Source organism: Triturus cristatus, chromosome 5_1 (genome assembly GCF_964204655.1).
Source record: "Triturus cristatus chromosome 5_1, aTriCri1.1, whole genome shotgun sequence".
NCBI classification, from domain to species: Eukaryota; Metazoa; Chordata; class Amphibia; order Caudata; family Salamandridae; genus Triturus; species Triturus cristatus.
This window is the reverse complement of record NC_140587.1, coordinates 812,539,690-812,560,524: the sequence shown is the minus strand read 5'-3', so window position 1 is coordinate 812,560,524 and position 20,835 is coordinate 812,539,690. Positions and strand designations below refer to the sequence as shown.

Genomic DNA, 20,835 nt, shown 5'->3' with positions numbered 1-20,835 from the left:
AAAGCATATTACAGTGTATGCATATGTGCATATGTATCCCATGTACGTTTCCTGAAACGCTGTTGTTTGTGTACCCCAATAAAAAGCACATAAAATAAATATTTGCCCTCTGGACATAAAGGAACAAATGAAAGTCCTGTTGGGTGACTTGACTTTGAACAGGAATGCTAGATCATCAGTGTGATGCTGTCAGCATGCTCTTCACACTGTTCAGTATCAGGGTCTCCACCCTCCAACTAGAAGAATGCAACACTACACTTGTACTGTCTGGTGGAAGCTGTCCTCATCCTGCGCCTTGTGTTATACTAAACCAGCAGCATCCATAATGGATCCCCCTGGCCCTGGTACGGAGATGCGTGCAGCACACAGAGTCCTAATAGTATACGTGTGCTACTACACACTGACTGCACATACTCTCTCTTAGCATGCACACGAAATGCCAGTGCACGGTTCTGGGTTTCATATAATGGCAGAACTTTACATAAGAGGAGCATGTGGATTCGCACCTCCTTGAGACAAAGCCTGGTCAAGCTATAGAATTAAAGTAAATTGCGTTGTTGCCACACGCGCTTCATGTAATCCACTCAGGGCATGGATAGTAATCCAATGCCCACTATGAAGGCACGTGTGGTGTGCCCCTCCAGGTCACACACAAGTTCTGGAACTTGCATTACCAGGGACACCCCCAGGACTATGCACACACAGGATTTGCATGACACCAAGACCAAAATAAACTTAAGGATACTAGCTTCACACGCAGTCGGGGACTCTTTGCAGGGGTACACGGCTATGCACCATGCAGGGGATATTTGCATCCCAATAGCAATGGGTTTTTTGTGCAAGAAGAACTAGCATTGAATTATTAACTGGCCTTTTATTAGACCATATCTGGTATTTGATCCCAAGTTGTGTGTAGGGCTGATTTGCTAAAATGTCATGTTTGGCCAACATTTAGCAGCTGTGCGGGGCAGGTAAATGTTGATGTGGGTCTCCTCATGTCTGTCAGTTGGGTTTTAGAGCTCAAAACTGGGAGTCGCCCGGGTGCTCATCTGATGTGCATCTGTTTGTGCAGTCTGCCTCAATGGTACTAATAGTGGACTCGGTACTTCAAATCTTCACTGGTTTGCCAATATAGATTAAATAATAAAAATATGAATTATATTACTGTGCCTTTAAGACATTGATTTTCAAGCGTCCATACGAATTTTTTTATCAACCATTGGCAAACCCAATAGGTTTTGGTTTCTTTTTCAGTCCTAACTATAACATTTAAAGAAGCTGTCTGCAGTGGAAAAAAACACATTTGTATTCTGCAAGCAGTTCATCTATGAGATAAAGAATTGAATGCACGATGATTCGCTGTACTTATGAGATCTATAATGAGCTCTTTGGCATTGGAATTCAAGCTCTTCATCGGAGGTGCCACCAATAGCGTAAGACGAGAGAAAAACACTTCTCTGGGTGCTGCCGAAGCCCATTCCATTTATATTTTAAAGAATTGGCAGAAATAGGTCTTGCAGGCAGCGGCGCTTGTCAAGCAAGATCTAAAAATGTCAAGGATAGAAAGAACATCACAGTGCAGGAATGGAAAGAAGCCAGATTTAGGAGTTTAGTTTCATTTACATTATTGACCCTGTTTACTTATTTATGATTTGTGAAAGCCAGCCTGTAATGTTTTGAGTCAGGGCTATTACTGACTCAATTGTGATCTGTTAGGTTATGCCACAACTTATCCATGATTAAAAGCCATTATAGGTATTCATTTCCTCCCTGGTAGTTCATTTAGTTAGAGCCAGCTTTTAGGGAAATAACGCTCTTTGGTATACAAAATTGTCATGTTTTAGATGTGTGCTGGAATGATAGTGCATCAGTGTCAATTGTTATGACAGATGTGCCTTTATGTGACTGGTAGTTCAAGGCTGGCCCAAGCATCATAAAGTTTGTTGACCACAAATAATGAACTTATCGTGTTATTTTCCTTTAATTTTGGCATCAGTTCCTACAGTGCTTGTGATAGTAATGTGTAGTGCGTTTCGTATGACTTGATATTTCGATAACATTTGCTCTTGTTTATTTCCTCAGGCCGGTGTGTTCACAGTGTTGCAAAAAGGTAAGTTACATATGACTCCTAACTCCTTTATAGATGTCTTACACAGGGCATGCACTCTTTGCTTATGAAGCCCTCCATTAAGTTTGGAAGTCCACTTTACTGTTAACCAATCTCTAGCCCACCCATCATGAGCAAGACAATATTGAGGTACATTGAGCCCTTTTTTTTTAAACCTTCCGATCTCAGCTAATCTTCTCTGGCTCAACAGGTTCAGTTCAATCCAACTTTAGCCCCCTGTTGGAAAATCAATTGTGTTACAAATTCAGACAACCAACCATGTCAGCTCGTTCTCCAAAGCGCCCCAGCCTGTGTCCCTACTCATATGCGAAAGGACCTGCCTCCTGGTCCTCTGTACTTTAGATATGCCTCCAGCTCAGGCTTCGGAGCTAGAGCCATCTTCAGCTAGAGTCCACCCAATGTTGAGGTGCACGATTAACAAAGAAAATGCTGTGGATGCTTATGGTTCCCTCAAGCCCCTCTGCATTGCCAATGGCACTGCTAGAGAATGGAGGACATTTGTGACTCCAGTTCGGACACCATTCTTGGCCTCCCACATCTTTCAGATGATAATGAGGATGAGGAGGTAGCTAATTTAATTTTAGATCATTATACAGATATTGGCCTTTTTAACGATTTGTATAACACATGCTGCTTGGATACCTTTCTAGAGTTCGCTCTGTATTCACCTTTAGGGCCTTCTGAGGAAGAAAGTGCCTCTTTTGCAGTAGTTGTTTGTGGGACGTTGTAGGTCCTTGAATTAGCACTCCCCTCACAAAGGACTAAATCCAGCCTCCTCACAGAATTGTGCAATCTGGGCCATCAACCTCTGAGCTTTTGTTGTCTTTTAATGGTGCCTGACTGGCTTGGCTCTGGCTGTGAATTCCGCCCATTGCGAGGCATCACATTCCAGTGTCTGGTGATCCAAAATGTTTGACTCAACATGCAACACCGGAACGCCTTGTATTTGAGGCCTCTAGGAGTAATATAACCATGAATTCTTTTTCTACTTCTCTACCGGTCAGAGAGTCAAAACCAAGCAATGCTATGGCCCAAAAAAATATTTTCTTCTGCCCGTTTGACATTACTCTTCCTGAATGCACTTAGTCTCTTGGGTTGTTATACACTTAGCTTTTGGGACATGGCACACAATATCTTGTCGACTTTGCCATTTGACATCTGCCACACCTTCGGGCAGATGCTACATAATGGTCAAGATTCTGTGAAGTATGTTGCATGTTCTGGACTTGACACAATAGATTCTGTTATCTGTGCTTTGGGCACCAGCATCATTATCAGAAGATATGCCTAGATGCATTCTACTGGATTCTCAGAAGCCTTCCAGACTTTCTGCTTTCATATGTTGGTGCAGCATGCTACAATTTTGTGAAAGGAAGTAATGATGTTGTTCACCAAAGGGTTGATTGCACTGGTACCAGAGGCAGAGAAGGAACTGAGGTGTTACTCCTGGAATTGTCTGGAACCCTAAAAGGTCACAGGCCTAAGACTGATTGTAGACCTCACACTCTTGAACTCCTGCCTCAAAGAGGAGAAATTCAAAATGATGACACTTGCTCAGGTTCTGCAGGCCTTGGATTAGGGGGACTAGACATTGTTACTGGACCAGCAGGACATTTACTTTCATGTGCCAGTCCTGCAGGAAGTATCTCCGCTTTTAAGTGGGGTCAGATCACTTCCAATTGATTGTACTGCCCTTTGGAATTGCATCATAATTGAGGCTAAGGTCCCAATGTTTCAGGCAGCAGCTTCTGTTCCAGCCTTGATGGTTCTGAGGCTGCTTGGGCTCTTGGCCTTGGGCATCTTGCTGGTGTCTCATATCCATTGGTATAGGCAGGCCTTTTAATGGAATCTATGGCTTCAGTGGGCCCAGCACTGTGGGGGGTGTCTTTTATATAGAGTCCGTTTCACTGATGAGGCGGATGAGGACCTTCAGTGTTAAATGATGGATGCCTGTCTACATGTGGCAAGCCATATTCCATGCCTCCTCCAGAGCTCACGCCAATGATGGATGTGTCATCTTCAGATGGGAAGGTCATCTGGACAAGGTAGAGATCACAGGAGCCAGGTGCAGCACCACCACCACACAAATCTTCTAAAGCGGTGAGTCATTCCAATGGCCTTAAAAGCTTTCCTCCCTTCCGTGAGGGGCAGGCCATTCCTGGTTCTGACATTCACCACAACGGCCCCAAGGTAGTGCAATAAGCAGAACAGAATAGAGTCTCGAGTCCTCTCTCTGGAGACTGTCAGGCTTTGGAGACAACAGTCACTTCACAGCACTTCCTTGATGGTCAGCTAGCAGGATCCCTCATCATCACAGCATACACGCATAGCAGGAACCATCTTGTGAATCATGAGTGTCATCTACACCGGGAGGTGGCACAGAATATGTTTGCCAAGTTGGCCTATTCATTGCCTCTGAAAGTATTTGTTGGCCAGCCAATTGTATTCCAGTAGTTCCTCCTCAAGGATCTCTAGGAGACATGTGCTTTTGGTGGTACTCCAGCCTCCTACATGTGTTTCCACCTCTGCTGCTGATCCCAAGGGCTCTGAAGAAAGTCAAATGGAACCGAGCACAGATGATTCTGGTGGCCCTGGATAGGGCCAGGAGGGTCTGGTACTCCAAGCTACTGAGCGTGAGCATCTGCCCTTTACTCTGGCTTCATCTTTAGGAGGAACTGCTGTCCCACCAGCAAGGCAGAGTGCTGCAGCGGAACACCACAGTCTACAACTTCATGCATGTAGATTGAGTGAATCAAACTGAGTGACTTTCATCTACAGTCAAAGGTGGTTGCTATGTTTTGGCTGCTCTCCTCACTTCAAATCAGTTTATTCTGGCTGCTGGTCATGTTTTTTGCCTGGTGCAAGAAGAAGCTGGTTGACCCTCTAAGGGTTAGATAATCTAAGTGATAAATGTTGTTTGTGTTTTCTTTGCTGTGGGCACTGTTAAGGGTTGTCAGTCTTCTTTTGTTTGACTTCGCAGCCGTCTGTATTCACTCACTCGGTGTGATGCATTTTCTAAAAGGGCTTACACCTGTTTCCGCCTAGCCCCTTCATTATGCCACACTGGGACCTCAATTTCTTTGCAACATTCTTGATGTGTGCTCCTTCCGAGCCTCTTCACAGTTGTACTGTGAGGTTCTTAACTCTAAAGACCAAGTTTCTCATTGTCACCACTTCTGCTAGTTGCATGAGCAAACAGCCGGCCTGGTCATTTCAGCCTCCTGTCATCCTGACAATGATGCTTAGGCCTCATGCATCCTTTCTTCTGAAAGTGGTGTCACCTTCCCACATGTGCAGACCATCACACTTCCAATCAGCCACAGCTCCTCCATTAATGCGGAGGAGCGCCCCCCCCCCTAATTAAAATGCTGCGAAGTCGAAAAATAAAATGGTAATAAAGTTGATTTATTACCATTATATCTTTCACTGCTCGTGAGAGTTAGGCCAGGGTGGGGCCGTTGCTGCGTATTGGCAGCAGCAGGGAGGAGTGGTAGGAACTTCATTCTAAAATGCACATGTCACTTTGATGGCTGACTGCGACGGCCAGTCTGCCATGCGCACTTTAAACATCTCCAACCCAACCTGTTATAGACAACTGGGTGTAGCAGGCACAGGCCTTCAGTGCCTGAGAGAGCGTTGAGCCAGCCCTCTCCAACCAATCCTGGCGCTTCTCCCATGATGCTTAACATCAGCAGCATGAGAACAGCTTCTGGAGTGGTTATGGGTGTTGTCTCTGAAACCACGTGCGTCTCGACAGACTGAAGAACACCGAGGAGAGGAGGACCAGAGGAGGTGAATGAGTGGGTAATTATATATTTCATTTTTAATGTTATGACCCACTGATGGGCACTGTGAGAAACTAGCACTGCCTTCAGCCTCAAGCCAGAGCTCTCAGTTATGGCCCGTTATAAACACTGTTTATAACGAGCCATGGTTGAGAGATTTGGCGTTGACCCTAAAGGCATTCTCAATGTCTCAGTGCCTGTCAGTGGGTCAAAATTACTGATTAGTTTGTCCCATTACTTATGCCTGCCACTAGCTGCCACTGCTCCCAACATGCTTTTTGTATCCATTGAAAGAGAAAGAGGGGCATTCAAGGTTTGGATCCATGGCAGATACTTTGTTTCTCATTCATAGAGCAGCTGTTTATTCGGTTTGCTGCTGCGAAGAAAGGAAGTGTGGTCCTGATATGGATCTTAGACCAATGGAGTGTCCTCTTTTTCAAACTGTGTTAAACCCTGCCCATGAAGGATTCTCCAGACTGTCTTTGGACTCATTCCACCAGACCAAAAGCCACAACTTATGCTTTAGCTTGGGCATTATGGTTATGAACATCTGCCAGGCAACCACGTGGACATCCTTCCATACTTTTACCAACCACTGCTGCATCAATTCAAGGGCCTGCAGAGAGGATCATTTTGCCTGCTTGGTCCCGGAGGACTTCCCAGTGTAAAGTCTCCTCCCCGTTCCAGTGCCCAGGGGCATGCTTTAGTATCGATTCTCAAGGTGAAGTATCCATCAGAAGAATAGGTTTCTTACCTTTAGTAGCGCAACAGCATCCTCATCATCATTCTGTGGGGTGGACTTTCTAGTATTAATAAGGGCCCAAGTAAGCTGTCGCACACCATCATTTAAAGACCAATTCTGTTGGCTATGCTCTTCATTCTTTGGCCAGAATGTCTAATGATTGAAGTAACATCAGCACATAATGATGGTCCCCATGTGCAGCTCCATGTCCTCATGTGCAGCTCCATGTCCTCATGTCCCAAGTTGGGAACGAGTCACAATAGTGCCACCTGTTGACAGGCAGGAGCCATTGTAAGGGTTTCTGGATCCAGTTTGTCACCTGATTCACAAGGTGAGGAATTTGCTGCTTAGATAGAGAATCCACCAGAATGCACATTACCAAAAGTAAGTACTTATTTCATTTGTTTTTGTAGAGCTTTATATAGCGCGAACTTGACCCGAATCCAATCAGGTATCCGAGCGCTTTACATAGCACCAGTTACGTTACATTAGGACACACATTCATTTTTTGTTAGGCACGGGGAGATTAAGTGATTTGCCCAGAATCACAGGATGTTCAGCGTCATTACCAAGACTCGAACCCAGTTCCCCAGGTCCGAGGTCGAGCGCCCTAGCCGTTAGGCCAACTCCTCTCCCCAAACTATGTATTTCACCGGAGTAGAATGTATTACGATGGATGTGCATGTAGAAACAAGTTGTGTTTAGGTAAACTGAGCATTTAGGTCGGAGCAAAAAAATAAAAATAAAACTGAACAGATTATACTTTAGAGTACACCACTGAAATGGTCTACCACAAGCCTGAAAATTGACTGAAATATTACATTTTAGATAACTATATTGAACATTTAAAAACCTAACATTTCGAAAAGTACACAGTTACATAACACCGTATTTGCAAGCATTTCACGCTTCAAACAAATATGTAGGCTGTTACCAGGCATACAATCAAAATACTATTAGAAAAACAGAAACATTTTGAAATGAAATTCAGAAATTACAAGTTAGGCCGATTAATTTAAACAATGAAAAAATGTACAGTTTTACATAAAAAATAAAGCTAAAGTTGATATTCAACAAAGACAAAACAAACTTAAAAAATAAGGACAATAATAAAATGATAAAGAGTAAAACTACAATAAGCAGTTGACCAGTCATGTCCATTATACCACCTGTCTAGAGCCAGCCTCCTTTGTAGAGCCTGCAGTGGATTGACTGAAGACGGCAGCTATCCCCGCACCAAAGCGTTGCACAGCCGAGGAGATGTCTTAGATGCTTGTTCTGGACCCACCCAGGCTCTGGCACACTACTTTAGTAGGCCTATTTGGATTTCCATAACCTGCCCTGAGCAACATGGCATGTAATACAGAAAGCAAACTGCAAACCCCCATTATTGACCACCCTTCATTAACACCCAATGAACTCCTGTGAAAGCCAGATCACTGTCCAGGTTACTTGGCATCACCCACAGAGGGATGTATGTGATGGAGGCTAAAAAACATCAAAAAGACGCTTTGTGAATCCTGTTACGGAGAAACATTACAAAGCCTCCCCTCCCTCAGAATAACCTTCGTTTTTTCCCCCAGCCCTCTTTACTGTCTCTTTTCTCTCTCTTTTCATCTGATTCTTCCTCCTCTTTTTACATCTCCTGCTGACACACTTGTTCCACTTGGTTTTGTCTACTTTATTCCCTCCCTCACTCCTTTCCTCCATTCCAGTGCCTCTCCTCCTCCTTACTTGTTTTGCTCTACCTTCTTCTTCCCTTGTCTTAAACTGCATCCATATGCTTTCACTTCTTGCACTGGCCATGATGGACCAAGGAGGCCGACTACAGCCACCCCTTTTATGTGAATACCTATCTTTGTATTTCCTAATGTTTTACTAACTGTAAGAAATTTTGGTTAGTTTTTTTGTTCTTTCCAGGTTTTAGCCCCAGGCTTGGTACATTATTTGTGTTGACAATTACCTGATTTTCGCCCAAAAAGCTTGTCATTATTTTAATAATTTACCAAAATGGTGATTTACCAATTTTAGTTTGTTAGATCGGTATGCTAACTTAAACATCACAAGCAGTTTCTTTCCCAATGCAGCATTTAAACTGAGGAACAGTTTGCCATCACCCCTGTGACATGACTGCCGGCGCAATTTCCTGAAACCTTTAAATAGTCTTTTCAAAACCCTATCCACTGCTAACCCACCAAGCTGAATGATCCATTTTCTCTAGGACTGCTCTCACCTCTTCCTAAATACTACACTGTATATTGTAGAAATGTGTTTTAGATCACCTTGTTTGAGCAGTATAAACACCTAATAGGATATTGTTATTTTCCTTGTAGAATCATAACAACTAAGCTGAATTTTGTTCGTCTTTATTCTTATGTTTGTTTTCCATAACAGATGCGGTTACCCTCCAAGCCATATGCCACTCTTCCTATCATCTCTCTGGGGCCGTCAGCTTTACAAAGAGGGGATAGCTTTATGAGGCCAGAAAAGGCATCCACCAGTCATCATCGGTCACACAAGAGCTTAGCAAGGTGAGACATCTTGTGTACCATATGATTTTATAATGCCTCATTGAAAGAAATTGTTTGCTCCTTTGACTATGCCGGCAACTTACCTCTGCTCTGGGCCACTCAGTTGTATGGTCTGTGAATATTCATAGGGCTGAACTTGTCGGTCATCTGCTTATTTTGTTTGTGCCACTCACTGGGTGCAGGTGCATCAATCAGAGCTCGTCAACTCATTAGCTCAAGGGAGCTAATTTTATTTATTTTTATTGAGGGTTATTTCCTAAGTGGTATAAACCTCTTGGATGAAGGCCTCAGAGCACTCAGGCACTCAGAGCACTCAGGGTGAAAGTGGGTGAACTGGAAGTAGTAATTTGTCCCAAGAATGCCTTCCGTTGTATACTAATCGCACTGGTTCATGCTGGTGGATAGCTTACTTTGCTCCAGATTCCTCCACATGTGGAATGTTTATGTTCAGGTGAACCTATAAATCTCAATGTGTGCCTTTTTAGGGGCCTCTGGGCACTACAGTAGATCAGCTTGCATGAGAGACTGCAAGCACCAATTAGCAGAGGAAGAGGCAAATGTTTTCAACTTTTCTGAGGCCTAGTTGATTCTCGGGTTACCTATGACACCTACGGTTCTTGGAGCTCCATAGGGTAGGAGCTAGAAAAAATACCCTGACCTTTTCCCTGATTAGAGAAATAAAGAGAACATGATGACACTTTACTGAATCTTAAAGCCCAAGCAAGAGATAGAACATAGAAAGACTGTCACGCAGCTCACCGGGTCTTTAATTTGCTGTTCTACTGAAGCTGGTTCAAAGCTGTCAGACTTGTGGTGAAAAAATTTGATGCCTGAATAAATTGAAATAAAAAACTAGCAGCATCTTTCTGAGTTAATTAGAATCTGTGAATGAGGTATTGTGGCATGGCGCATATCAAGACCTTTCCATAACCAAAGTGTATTGGTAAGGTGGCAATGATAGATACGATGTGATCATCTTGAGGAAGGAAACAGATTTGTTTGTCGCATGTGTGGCTGTAGATAAAAATGCTCTGAATACTCCTGCCATAGTGTTGGGTATGGATGTTTGCAAGTTGTTCATCTTTGAAGAAATCTTTCAAGTTATGGGATGCACTGTGACTCCTCCCTTGGTGGAGAATGTGCATTGGCTCCAAGTTAGATTGTTTCTTACCTCCATCCAGTTCGGGTATGTATCGACAAGATGTTGGAACAACCTTTTGTCGACTTTGTTTACTTTTGCTGACACCCTCTGGAGACAGCAGCCCAGCGTACCTGAACACCGGGCCCCCCTGCTTTCCCGGGCCACTAGCCCTCTCTACTGACCTTTGACATCCAAGAATGATCCTTCAAGGGTGTTGGAATGGCTGCCCTCTTCCAGAACAGCCCCTGGTGCCACCTGAAGTACCATTGGTCAGGCCATCACAAGGTTTGTAACAGCTGCCTCTCCCCGGAGCATGACAACATCTTGTGCGAATTTTGCTTTGCTTTTGATTGAAGAAAACCTTATGGTACAGAAGTGAGAGACATTCGTGCACCGCCAGATGCACCATAAGTCTGCTTCTGATACTCTAACCTATTCGGCAGTGAAGACCCTCCGACACGGAGGAAGGTGAGGATGCCGGCCCTTCCGGCATTCCACTGCCCCAAGCCACACCCTGCCCACAGGCCATCTTCTCCAGGGCCTCCGACCCAGGAGGCAGAAGAGGCAGTCTGCTGACTCACACAACCAACAGCTCATACTGAAGACTACGCCCAGGGTCTTTAGAACAGTCGGTTGTGATTCCAAGACTCAGAAGAGGCCTCATGCGGCATAGCACCAATCCCAATGGAGTCAGACATCAAGCTCTGTACACAAGACATTACCACCTCCAAGGCCTCTGTTGCCTTTGGGCTCCAATTGGCACTGGTTTAGGGCTCTAATTTGAGAAAGGACTGGTCCTGTGGTGATTACCCCTCTCGCTCATTGAGCCCCATTTGGTTCAAAAGCTCCAATAAATCTCAGCATCACTTAAAGCCAAAGGCATCACCCACACCAGTGCCCAGGCCTATGTTGACTCTGAAGCTAGTGGTGATGCTGGGAGTACCATCGATGACCAGCTCCGAGGATTCGGAGCAGCCGATTCTACAAAGACTCCAAAAAAGAGCTAGATGCGAGGCAGAACTGCCTGTTTATTGATCCTGTCTCCGGGGAAAATCTCAGCGAAACCACCCCTGCCATCACCGGCAAAGACTGTCTCGAAAGAGGAGGCTTGCCTTTGAGGAAGGAGGAACCTGCATCAGAGACCCCCCCCCCAGACCCCATACCCAAAAGACGCAGAGACAAGGGCATTAGCCTTCACACTAATGGTCAACCTCTTCCTCCACCACAGCCTCCACTACCATTGCTGCACTCTTTACCCCCACTGCCTCCGGCAGAGCCATCTGAGGAATCCCCATGCTCCTTTTCCGACGCATGCAGCCCTTTTGTCCCTGCTGATCTTTATGCTACACTGTTCAAGCCAGGGCCTACTGATGGCATTTGGGACGATTATGATGTTGATCCCCCTGGGAGATCCAGACCTCAATCACTAACACGTTTCGGCATCTAACCCAGATGATACCGCAGTATATCATGAGGTCATCTAACAGGCAGGCGCCTTCCAAAAGGTCCTTCATGAGGAAGAGGATTTCTTTGTTGAGACCTTATCTAAATCAGAGGAAATGGTGCAATTCTTAGCCATGCTGAAGGACATGCTTAAGCCCACCCCTGAGACAATCATGGAACTCGTGAAGGCTAGTAAGGTCCACGGGGGGAGAAAAAGTATAATCCTTCCTTCGGTGTCCCTGTCTACATTTGAGGTCATGTCCACCCGACTCTAGAGTCGTCCATACCACCCGCAAACGGGTCTGTGCTCAAGCCATAGGTGATGCCCCACCACCAGACAAAGAAACCAAGAAGCTCAACGCAGCAGGCAAAATGGAGGCCATAGAGGACGTTACCCACTGGTGCATGACCAATTCCATTAGGCTTCTCTCCCATTATGACAGACCTCAAAGGGTGAAGAGGCAGGAGCTGGTTAAATATCTCTGAAGGAGTTCAGGAAGGGCAAGACAGATGCATCTGTTGCATCTGATGCCATGGACACAGTCTCTTGGGGGCTTAGCACCAGCATCCTCCTCATACACCATGCCTGGATCCACATCTCAAGGTTTTAATCCAGAGGTCCAACAGCATCTCCTCAACCTCTCCTTTGATGGGGTACACCGATTTGGGATACAGGTTGATGAATTGCTGTAATAGATCAAGGACACAGACAGCACAAAACTAATGGGTGTCCTTCAAACTCCAGCTTCTAGGGACTCCTTTCTCTGACAGCAACCCAATGAAGGGGCCAAAGTCACTTTCCCTGACCAGCCACACTCTTGTCAGAGGCAACAACAGTCCTCGGGCAGGGGCTATACTAAATGTGCCTACAGGGGCAATAGCAGCAAGGGTAGGGGTAGAGGATGTTCCGTGAAAGAAGCCTCTATCTCTAAGCACTTACTTTCCTGCCTCCCCTGATGCCGATCACATGCTACCTGTCAGGTGGAGACTGATAGATTTCCTCCCCTCCTGGCAGGAAATCAATTCAGATTAGTGGGCTCTTGCGTTGGTTCTTCACAGCTACTGCATAGAAAGTATCACAATCCCACCCTGCACACAGACTCTCAGCAGAGAACATCTTCTCCTTCTTCAGGAAGAGGTGTGGGCACTCCTCCTCTAGGGTGCAATAGAAAGGATGCCCTTCACCAGTGGAGCAAGGCTGTTTATTCTTTACTTTCTCATTCCCAAGAAGGACGGATTGCTCAGGTCAGCGGTCAGTCCCCTCAAGATATACATCCTGGCAGAACATTTCAACATGACCACCCTTCAGGACGTCATTCCTCTGCTCCAGCAAGGCGACATTACACCTCAAGGATGCCTCTTTTCACATACCGATCCATCCCGCCCACCGGTGCTACCTCTGCTTTGTGGCAATTATACAGCACTACAAATTCAAAGTACTCTGTTTTGGGGTCCACACTGCCCCAAGGGTGTTTTCATATTGTTTGGCATTGTTAGCCGCTTACCTAAAACTCAAGTTTCCTAGCCCACACTCGAGCTGCAATCTCCCTCTTCTACAGCCTGGGATACACCATAAATGCCACCAAGTCCTACCTTCAACCCTTGCAGGTCCAGCCCTTCCTGGGGTCCATCCTAAACGCCATTATAGGCAAAACCTAGGCCAACTAAGAGAGGGTGTGGCATTTCAGCGGATGCTGCCTCTTTTTCAGGTCAATCATCACCTCACAGTCAGGAATGTAATGTTCCTCCTCTGGCTGATGGAATCATGCATCGTCGTAGTATCCCATGCCTGGGTCGGTTGCAGGAGTGCCTGTCAGCGCAATGGTCACATACAGAGGGTCGTTGGAAGGAACTAGTGTAGTTAAAGACCAGTGCCCATCACTCACTGTAGTGGTGGAACAGCAACAGCTTGTTGTAAGGCGAGCCCTTTGCAGACTCCGCCCTCAGTTCACCATTACCAAGGACACATCTACCACATCGCTGCACTCGCGCTGATACTAGCACAGAGTATTTTAATGCTGCCTGGTTTTTGTATTTAGGTTCGTTTTTCTGTTTGATTTTTCCCTGCTTTTAGCCTGCTTGCCTGTAGCCTGCGCCCCTCTCTCCCCTTACCTGCATTTAAAAAACGGCATTTTCTGCCTGCTAAGCACCACCATTTCGGTGGGTCCGGGTCCTGGGGGTCATTTTGGGCGCCATCTTTGTTTGGGACACCTCAGCCAGCGGCGGCCGCCATCTTGGAGCTGACTCGCACGCTCAGGGCTGATTGGAGAGCCTATTTAAGGCGGGCTTTGGCGCGGTGCTGGTCAGACCATCTACCACATCGCTGCACTCGCGCTGATACTAGCACAGAGTATTTTAATGCTGCCTGGTTTTTGTATTTAGGTTCGTTTTTCTGTTTTTATTTTTCCCTGCTTTTAGCCTGCTTGCCTGTAGCCTGCGCCCCTCTCTCCCCTTACCTGCATTTAAAAAACGGCATTTTCTGCCTGCTAAGCACCACCATTTCGGTGGGTCCGGGTCCTGGGGGTCATTTTGGGCGCCATCTTTGTTTGGGACACCTCAGCCAGCGGCGGCCGCCATCTTGGAGCGGACTCGCACGCTCAGGGCTGATTGGAGAGCCTATTTAAAGTCGCTCCCTCACGCGCAGCGTGACGCGCAGGTGGACGCCTTCGCTTAGCCTGAGTCGTGCCGGAGTCCTGCCCGTCTGCGCCCGTCAGCGTCCCGGAGGCGACGGGGCGGCGGGGGAAGCTGGTCCGGTGACACACTGGCTGAGATGATCTGTTATACCTCTGCGAGGTTGCGGGATTTGCGGGGCCTCTCTAGCTCCTGCCGTTCCGTTTTCCCGGGGCGATTTAAGGGTAAACGCCGTTGTCCGTGTTGTGGCTGGACGTCTTTCTGGACCCATGTTAATGTTCCTCGCCCTGCAACGGCTGGCGCACAGCATCTTTGTTTGCTGTTGAATACAAGGTCGGTAGGCTGCCATGCCCTGCATATTTACGATCTCCTTGTTAGGGAAAATCCCCTTTGCCTGCTACTTACCGAAACCTGGTTGGGAGAGGCTTCCAATCCGGATGTCTTCTCAGCCATTCCTCCGGCGTACAATATCTTCCGGCAGGATAGAGTGAAGGGTAGAGGCGGGGGAGTGGCGGTAGTGGTGAAAAAGAGCGTTTCCTGCTCAGTTCTTCCTCTTAATTCCATCGGGAGCGCTGAGTCGCTCGCCTTCACGCTCAGACTGTCCCCGGGCCAGGCCCTGAAGGGGTTGTTGGTCTACAGGCCACCAGGCCCTTTGGGTTCCTTCCTGGAAGATCTGCAGACAGCTGTCTCTGAGTTGGTGCTGACCTCACAGCACTGCGTCATGGCTGGTGATTTCAACCTCCACCTTGACGTAGCGGATGACTCGGATGCGGTCAAACTGTTGGATATTACATCTCCACTGGGATTGTTACCGTTCGTGTCGGGGCCAACCCATGAGAAGGGGCATACCCTGGATCAGGTGTTTTCATCTGTCCCTCTTACGGAGGTTGACACCCTGCCGGTGCTCTGGTCCGATCACAGGCTGATCAGATTTTCGGTGCTGGAGAGTGCGCGGCCGGATAACAGTGCCTCAGTCTTGTCTAGACCGACCTCGAGAGCGCTGCACAGAGTGACACCTGACATGCTGGAACAGGCGCTTCTGGATCACCCATGCCATCTTTCGGGCGATCTGGATAGCGACACTGAGGCTCTGCAGCGGTGGCTCATTGATAGGCTGGACGATCTGGCCCCCAAGGTAGCCCTCCGATCCACGGTGGCACGGCAATCTGCACCATGGTTTACGGAGGCTCTTCGTGTGGCTCGCAGCCAATGTAAGGTGGCCGAGAGGGCCTGGCGACGTTTGTATGATGGGGAGGCTAAACTCGCCTACAAGGCGGTGGTGAAGGCCTACCATCGGGACATTCTGGGAGCTAAGAGGGACTATTTGGCTAGGAGGATCGAGGCTTCCGCGAACTCCTGTAAGGAGATCTTCACCATTGTGAAGGAGTTCACGACCCCTAGTTCCCAATCGCCCCCTCTAGTTTCTTCAGATACGTGGGCAGGTGATCTGGCCGGCTTCTTCACTAATAAGATCAAGGCGATTCAGGCCTCCTTTGTGGAAGGACCGGAGGATGGAAGCGGCGTCACCGGGGCTGGGTGCGGATTTCCGCACACACCGACGGCGGTGCTGTCTGATTTTCCTGCTGTTTCCAGCGATGTGTCCAGGCAGCTGTTGGCCAATTTGAAATCTGGCTCGCCACTTGACCCCTGCCCCGCCAAATTTTTGGCTGGGATGGCGGAGGTGGTGAATCCGCTGGTTAATCCCATCCTCAACGCCTCGCTGAGGGAGGGGAGGGTCCCCAGCTCTTGGAAGAGAGCGATGGTGATCCCCCTCCTAAAGAAACCGGGTCTCGACGTCGAGGTTCTGGCCAATTATAGGCCAATTTCACTTCTTCCGGCCCTCACGAAGATCACGGAAAAACACGTCCACGGTGTCCTGTCGCGCTTTCTGGAAGCTAACAATCTGCTCCATCCATCTCAATCCGGTTTCCGTCCTAATTTTAGTACGGAAACGGCATTGCTAGAGGTCATTGAGATCATCAGGGAGACTCTTGATGTCGGCGGGAGGGCGATGCTGGTCATGTTAGATCTATCGGCGGCCTTCGACACCGTCCCCCACAGGGCGCTCTTAGCGAGGCTTTATGACATCGGCCTTAGGGGGACGGCGCTCAGGTGGTTTACATCCTTCCTTGAAGGCCGCCGCCAGACGGTCTGGGTTTCCCAGAGCTCTGCCGAGATGCCGCCATTGGGAGTTGGGGTTCCACAGGGATCTGTGTTGAGCCCCACGTTGTTTAACATCTTTATGTCCCCATTGGCGGCCTTGGTGGAAGCATATGGGGCCCAGATCATCTCTTACGCCGACGACACGCAACTCCTCTTCACATGCGGGAAAGACCAGGAGTTTGATGGAGGGAGAATTCGGGACTGTCTTACATTGGTCTTTGACTGGTTCCAACGGAACAGTCTAAGGGCCAACTCGAGCAAGTCCGAGGTTCTGTTTTTTGGTTGCGGTGTCGATCCGGAGTGGCAGCATTGGTGGCCGTCCGACATGAGCCCTCCTGCACAGTCTTCCTTGGTGGCTAAAAACCTGGGTGTCAAGCTGGACAACCAGCTATCGCTGCGAACACACATTCTGGGTCTGGCTGGCACCTGTTATGGAATTTTGAAAATGCTCCGTAAATTCCTGCCCCTGCTGTCTGAGGAGCACAGGCGTATTACTGTGCAGGCTCTCGTCAGTTCGAGGCTTGATTATGCTAATGCCCTCTTCCTTGGCCTCCCTGATTACCTAGTTCAGCGCCTACAGGTGGTACAGAACTCTGCCGCCCGGGCTATCTTTGGCCTGCGTAGACGAGCCCGAGCTTCCGGGCTGCTTCAGGCGCTACATTGGCTGCCTGTCCGGAAGCGGATCCAGTTTAAATCCCTGACTCTGATGCACAAAGCCCTGTTTGGATCAGGGGCTGGATACCTGCGGCGGAGACTAGCCTTCTATCGACCAGTCCGCTCCTTGCGCTCGGAATCCCTTTACAAAGCGGTGGTCCCTCGGGTGAGGAAGGCCCGCACGGGAGGGCGCTCTTTCAGCTGCAAAGCCCCACAGCTGTGGAACTCGCTTCCTCTTTCGCTGCGCAGCACTGTCAATTTGTTCCAGTTCAGGAAGAGCCTGAAGACCTGGCTTTTTAATCTTTAGGCTGTTCTTATTGCTTCAGTTTCAGTTCTTTTTCTAATTTTTTTGCTGTGTTGTGTTATTTTTATTCTGAGATGCAGGTGGAAAGCGCCGGGACACTCTTTTCGAGTAGCCGTGCGCTATAAAAGAACGCTGTAACATAACATAACATAACATTTCTCTCAAGCTGGGGGGCGCATCTCAACAACATGACAGTAGAGAGAGTATGGTCTCCCCAATGCCATAGGCGCTGCATGAACTACCTTGAGCTCCTAGCCATACACCAAGCTCTCAAAGCCTTCCTTTGGATTATTCAGGGCAAGGTAGTCCTCATCACGATAGACAACATGACCGCCATGTATTACCTCCAGAATCAAGGCGGTATGCATTCTTACCAGCTGTCAGCACTATTGCCACCCATCTGGCAGTGGGCTATCTGCCACTACATACAAATCCTGGCAGAGTACCTTCTCGGGGTAGACAGCAAATTTGCCAATGTGCTCAGCAGGGCACATCAACATTAATGCGTACTCCATCCACAAGTTCTACTCCCCTATTTCCACCATTAGGGTACCCCTCAGAAAGACCTGTTTGCAACCCATGACAAGGCAAAATTCCCAAACTTTGCCTCCAAGTCCCTACACCCACCGTCCATGGGCAATGATCTATGGCTAAACTGATCAGAGATAATTGCCTACACTTTTCCCCTTCTCCCACTTCTCCCATACATGGTAAGGAAGATGCAGCAAACATCTCTGACTCTGATCCACGTGGCTCCCACTTAGACCAGGCAGCCTTAGTAATTAACGCTCCTCAAGATGTCCATCAGTCCCCATGAGAAGCTGAGCCACGGTTGAATCAGGCACTAGGATGCCAGACAGCTCCGCCTAGCAATCTGAGGTCTGAAACTTTGGCATTCTCAGTCTTCCCTAGGAGTGCATGACCATCTTTTGGGAAGCTTGCAGACCTACTACCCAGACATGTTATGCTGCAAATTAGACAAGTTTTGCCCACTATTGCATTCTCCAAAATGTGGCTCCTTTAAAGCATGCTGTTCAGGATGTCATTTGTTACTTATTGCACCTACAAAATTCAAGAGTGACCTACACCTCTATGGTTACACCTTGCCAATATTGCCTACATGCAAAACGGGAGACATTCTTCCTTATTTAGGATCCCTGTCATCTAGGTACTCATTGGTGTTCTTTAAGAGGACCATAACTACCAGGGATCCCCCACCTCTGCATTGAATCCTAACGTTGTGCTTACCTTGCTCATGGGCCCCCCTTCAAACCCCTACCCTCTTGTAATTTGCAATACCTCTTGTGGAAGATGGACTTCCTTGCTGCAATATCTTCCCTCAAACACATCAGGTACTTACCCTTTCATTCAGGTTCACATGGACAGCGCTGTTCTCAGAACTAATCCGATGTTCCTCCCGAAGGTGGTATCCTCTTTCGACTTAATCAGACTATAGAGCTCCCTGTCTTCTTTCCGCAGCTAGACTCTCTGGTGGAGAGAGCCCATCATGCTCTAGATGATAAATGCACTCTCATGTACTATATTGATAGGACGAAGCCCTTCTGCAAGTCTGACCACCTCTTCACTGCCTTTGCCAAATACCAAAAGGGCCATCTCATTTCAATGGCTGGTGTAGCTAGGTGGATAGTGGAGTGCATCCAGACCTGCTATCACTAAGCGAAAAGAACCCTATCTTTTGCCCCAGGGCACACTCCACCCTCAAAAAAGGCAACATGTTGGCTTTTTTGTAACATATCCCATGAGCTTGCATATGCAAAATCCACCTGGTCAGCCCCACCAAGTTCACTATAACCCATCAACAACCTGTGTTTGGCCAGTCAGTACTAAGAACTGTGTTCCAGACATCTGCACCATCCAAGGGCTAACCACCACTTATAGAGGGTACTGCTAAACAGTCTTTGCACAGCCTCACATGCTATGAATTGCTAGCATGTAAGCATGTTTGTAGCATGTAGTGCTGTAGATTCACATGCACCCACCTTCCTCCCTGGAGTCTGTGTCTGCTGCAAATCTCTCCTTTTGTCACCTGTTTTACACTCACAACACACATAGTGCACCATGCCATGGTCATTCACCATTCCATACATACGTTTACTCACCGTGTGAAAAACTATCTAACATGGAGTTGGTGCCCATGCACATTGCCCATTAGGGGAGGAGTCACAGTGCATTCCGTGACTTAAAAGACTTCCAAAGACCAACAGCTGGCAAACGCCTGAGCCCAAATCTAGATGTCAGGAGCATGCAGAGCCTGTGAAATCTAAAACAATGTATACATCACGAACAGGTGCTTACAGAGTAAGTAGCATTTTTCTTTCCTATAGTAGGGTAGGTAAAAGCAAATGCTTTGCACTGACATTTCTTGCAGAAGTAGTAGGTGATGATCAGTGTACATTTTCTCCCCAAGATTTCTTACATCAGCTACAGAGAAGGGATTTCCTTTTATGGATTCTGGTCATAAATCTAGATTACAGCATTCGGCAACCATGCCACCTACAACCACTACTTCAGGTATCGCCATAAAATAATTGTTACTTGTCCAGTTACTGGTAACCATCTTACCTCTCGTACATTTTGACTCCAGTTTCCCATGCATAGTAAGCAGGACCGGAGTGTCATCGGTATACATGCAGAGCAGGAACAGGGAGTTTAATGATGTTTTTAAGTGAGCTATAGGGCCAACACACAGTTTCCTGATGGTTGAGTCTTTGCTCTGGAACCTTGTGGGTTTCTCTGCTGATGTCTGGTTGGTGGCTAACTTTTTAGCTTTTAGTGCTTCTAAAAGCAGTACGTTTCCTTCTCAACAGCTTTAAACCTCTGGTTTGGTTGTCTGTTTCAATTACTTGTCTTCATGCTGCTGTGGCTTTTATGTATAAGGATGTACCTGCTGTGAGTTGGTGATCTTGGAAGACGCCTTTTTTGTAACACTTTTTCTGGCTTCCCCGTTGCTTCATGAACACCGTTTGTTTGCTCGTTCGGACTCTTCATCCATAGGCAAGGGATCTAAAGTCTGCAGAAGGCTCCCATTGATGTGCATCTGTTGGGTTCCATTTTATGCAGGAGAATTTGATTATCTTGTTTATTGGGCAGGGGTTATTTCAGGTAGCGTTGGACCTGCAGCTTTTCTATTTCGTAATGAAAGAAGGCCTTTGTCGAGGAAGAAAGACGAGGTGGTAATATGGTGTTTTGCTAATCGGTAATCTTCACTATACTGAGCCCCACCCATCCCAATACACAGTCCTTGCTTTTTGTTGTAATATAAATGATGTCCAGTAGTCCAGGTGTAGATTAA

At 47.3% G+C, this 20,835-nt stretch overlaps 1 protein-coding gene across 5 annotated transcripts in view; it reads left to right on the top strand.

Moving 5' to 3' along the window:
* Positions 1-20,835, top strand: part of SPIRE1 (spire type actin nucleation factor 1) — a 490,495-nt gene that overhangs the window by 465,787 nt on the left and 3,873 nt on the right. For all 5 annotated transcript variants that reach the window (XM_085605852.1, XM_085605851.1, XM_085605848.1 and 2 more), the window contains 2 exons: positions 2,083-2,110; positions 9,050-9,186. In XM_085605852.1, the coding sequence (XP_085461978.1) occupies positions 2,083-2,110; positions 9,050-9,186 (165 nt within the window). The remainder of the gene's footprint in view (positions 1-2,082; positions 2,111-9,049; positions 9,187-20,835) is intronic.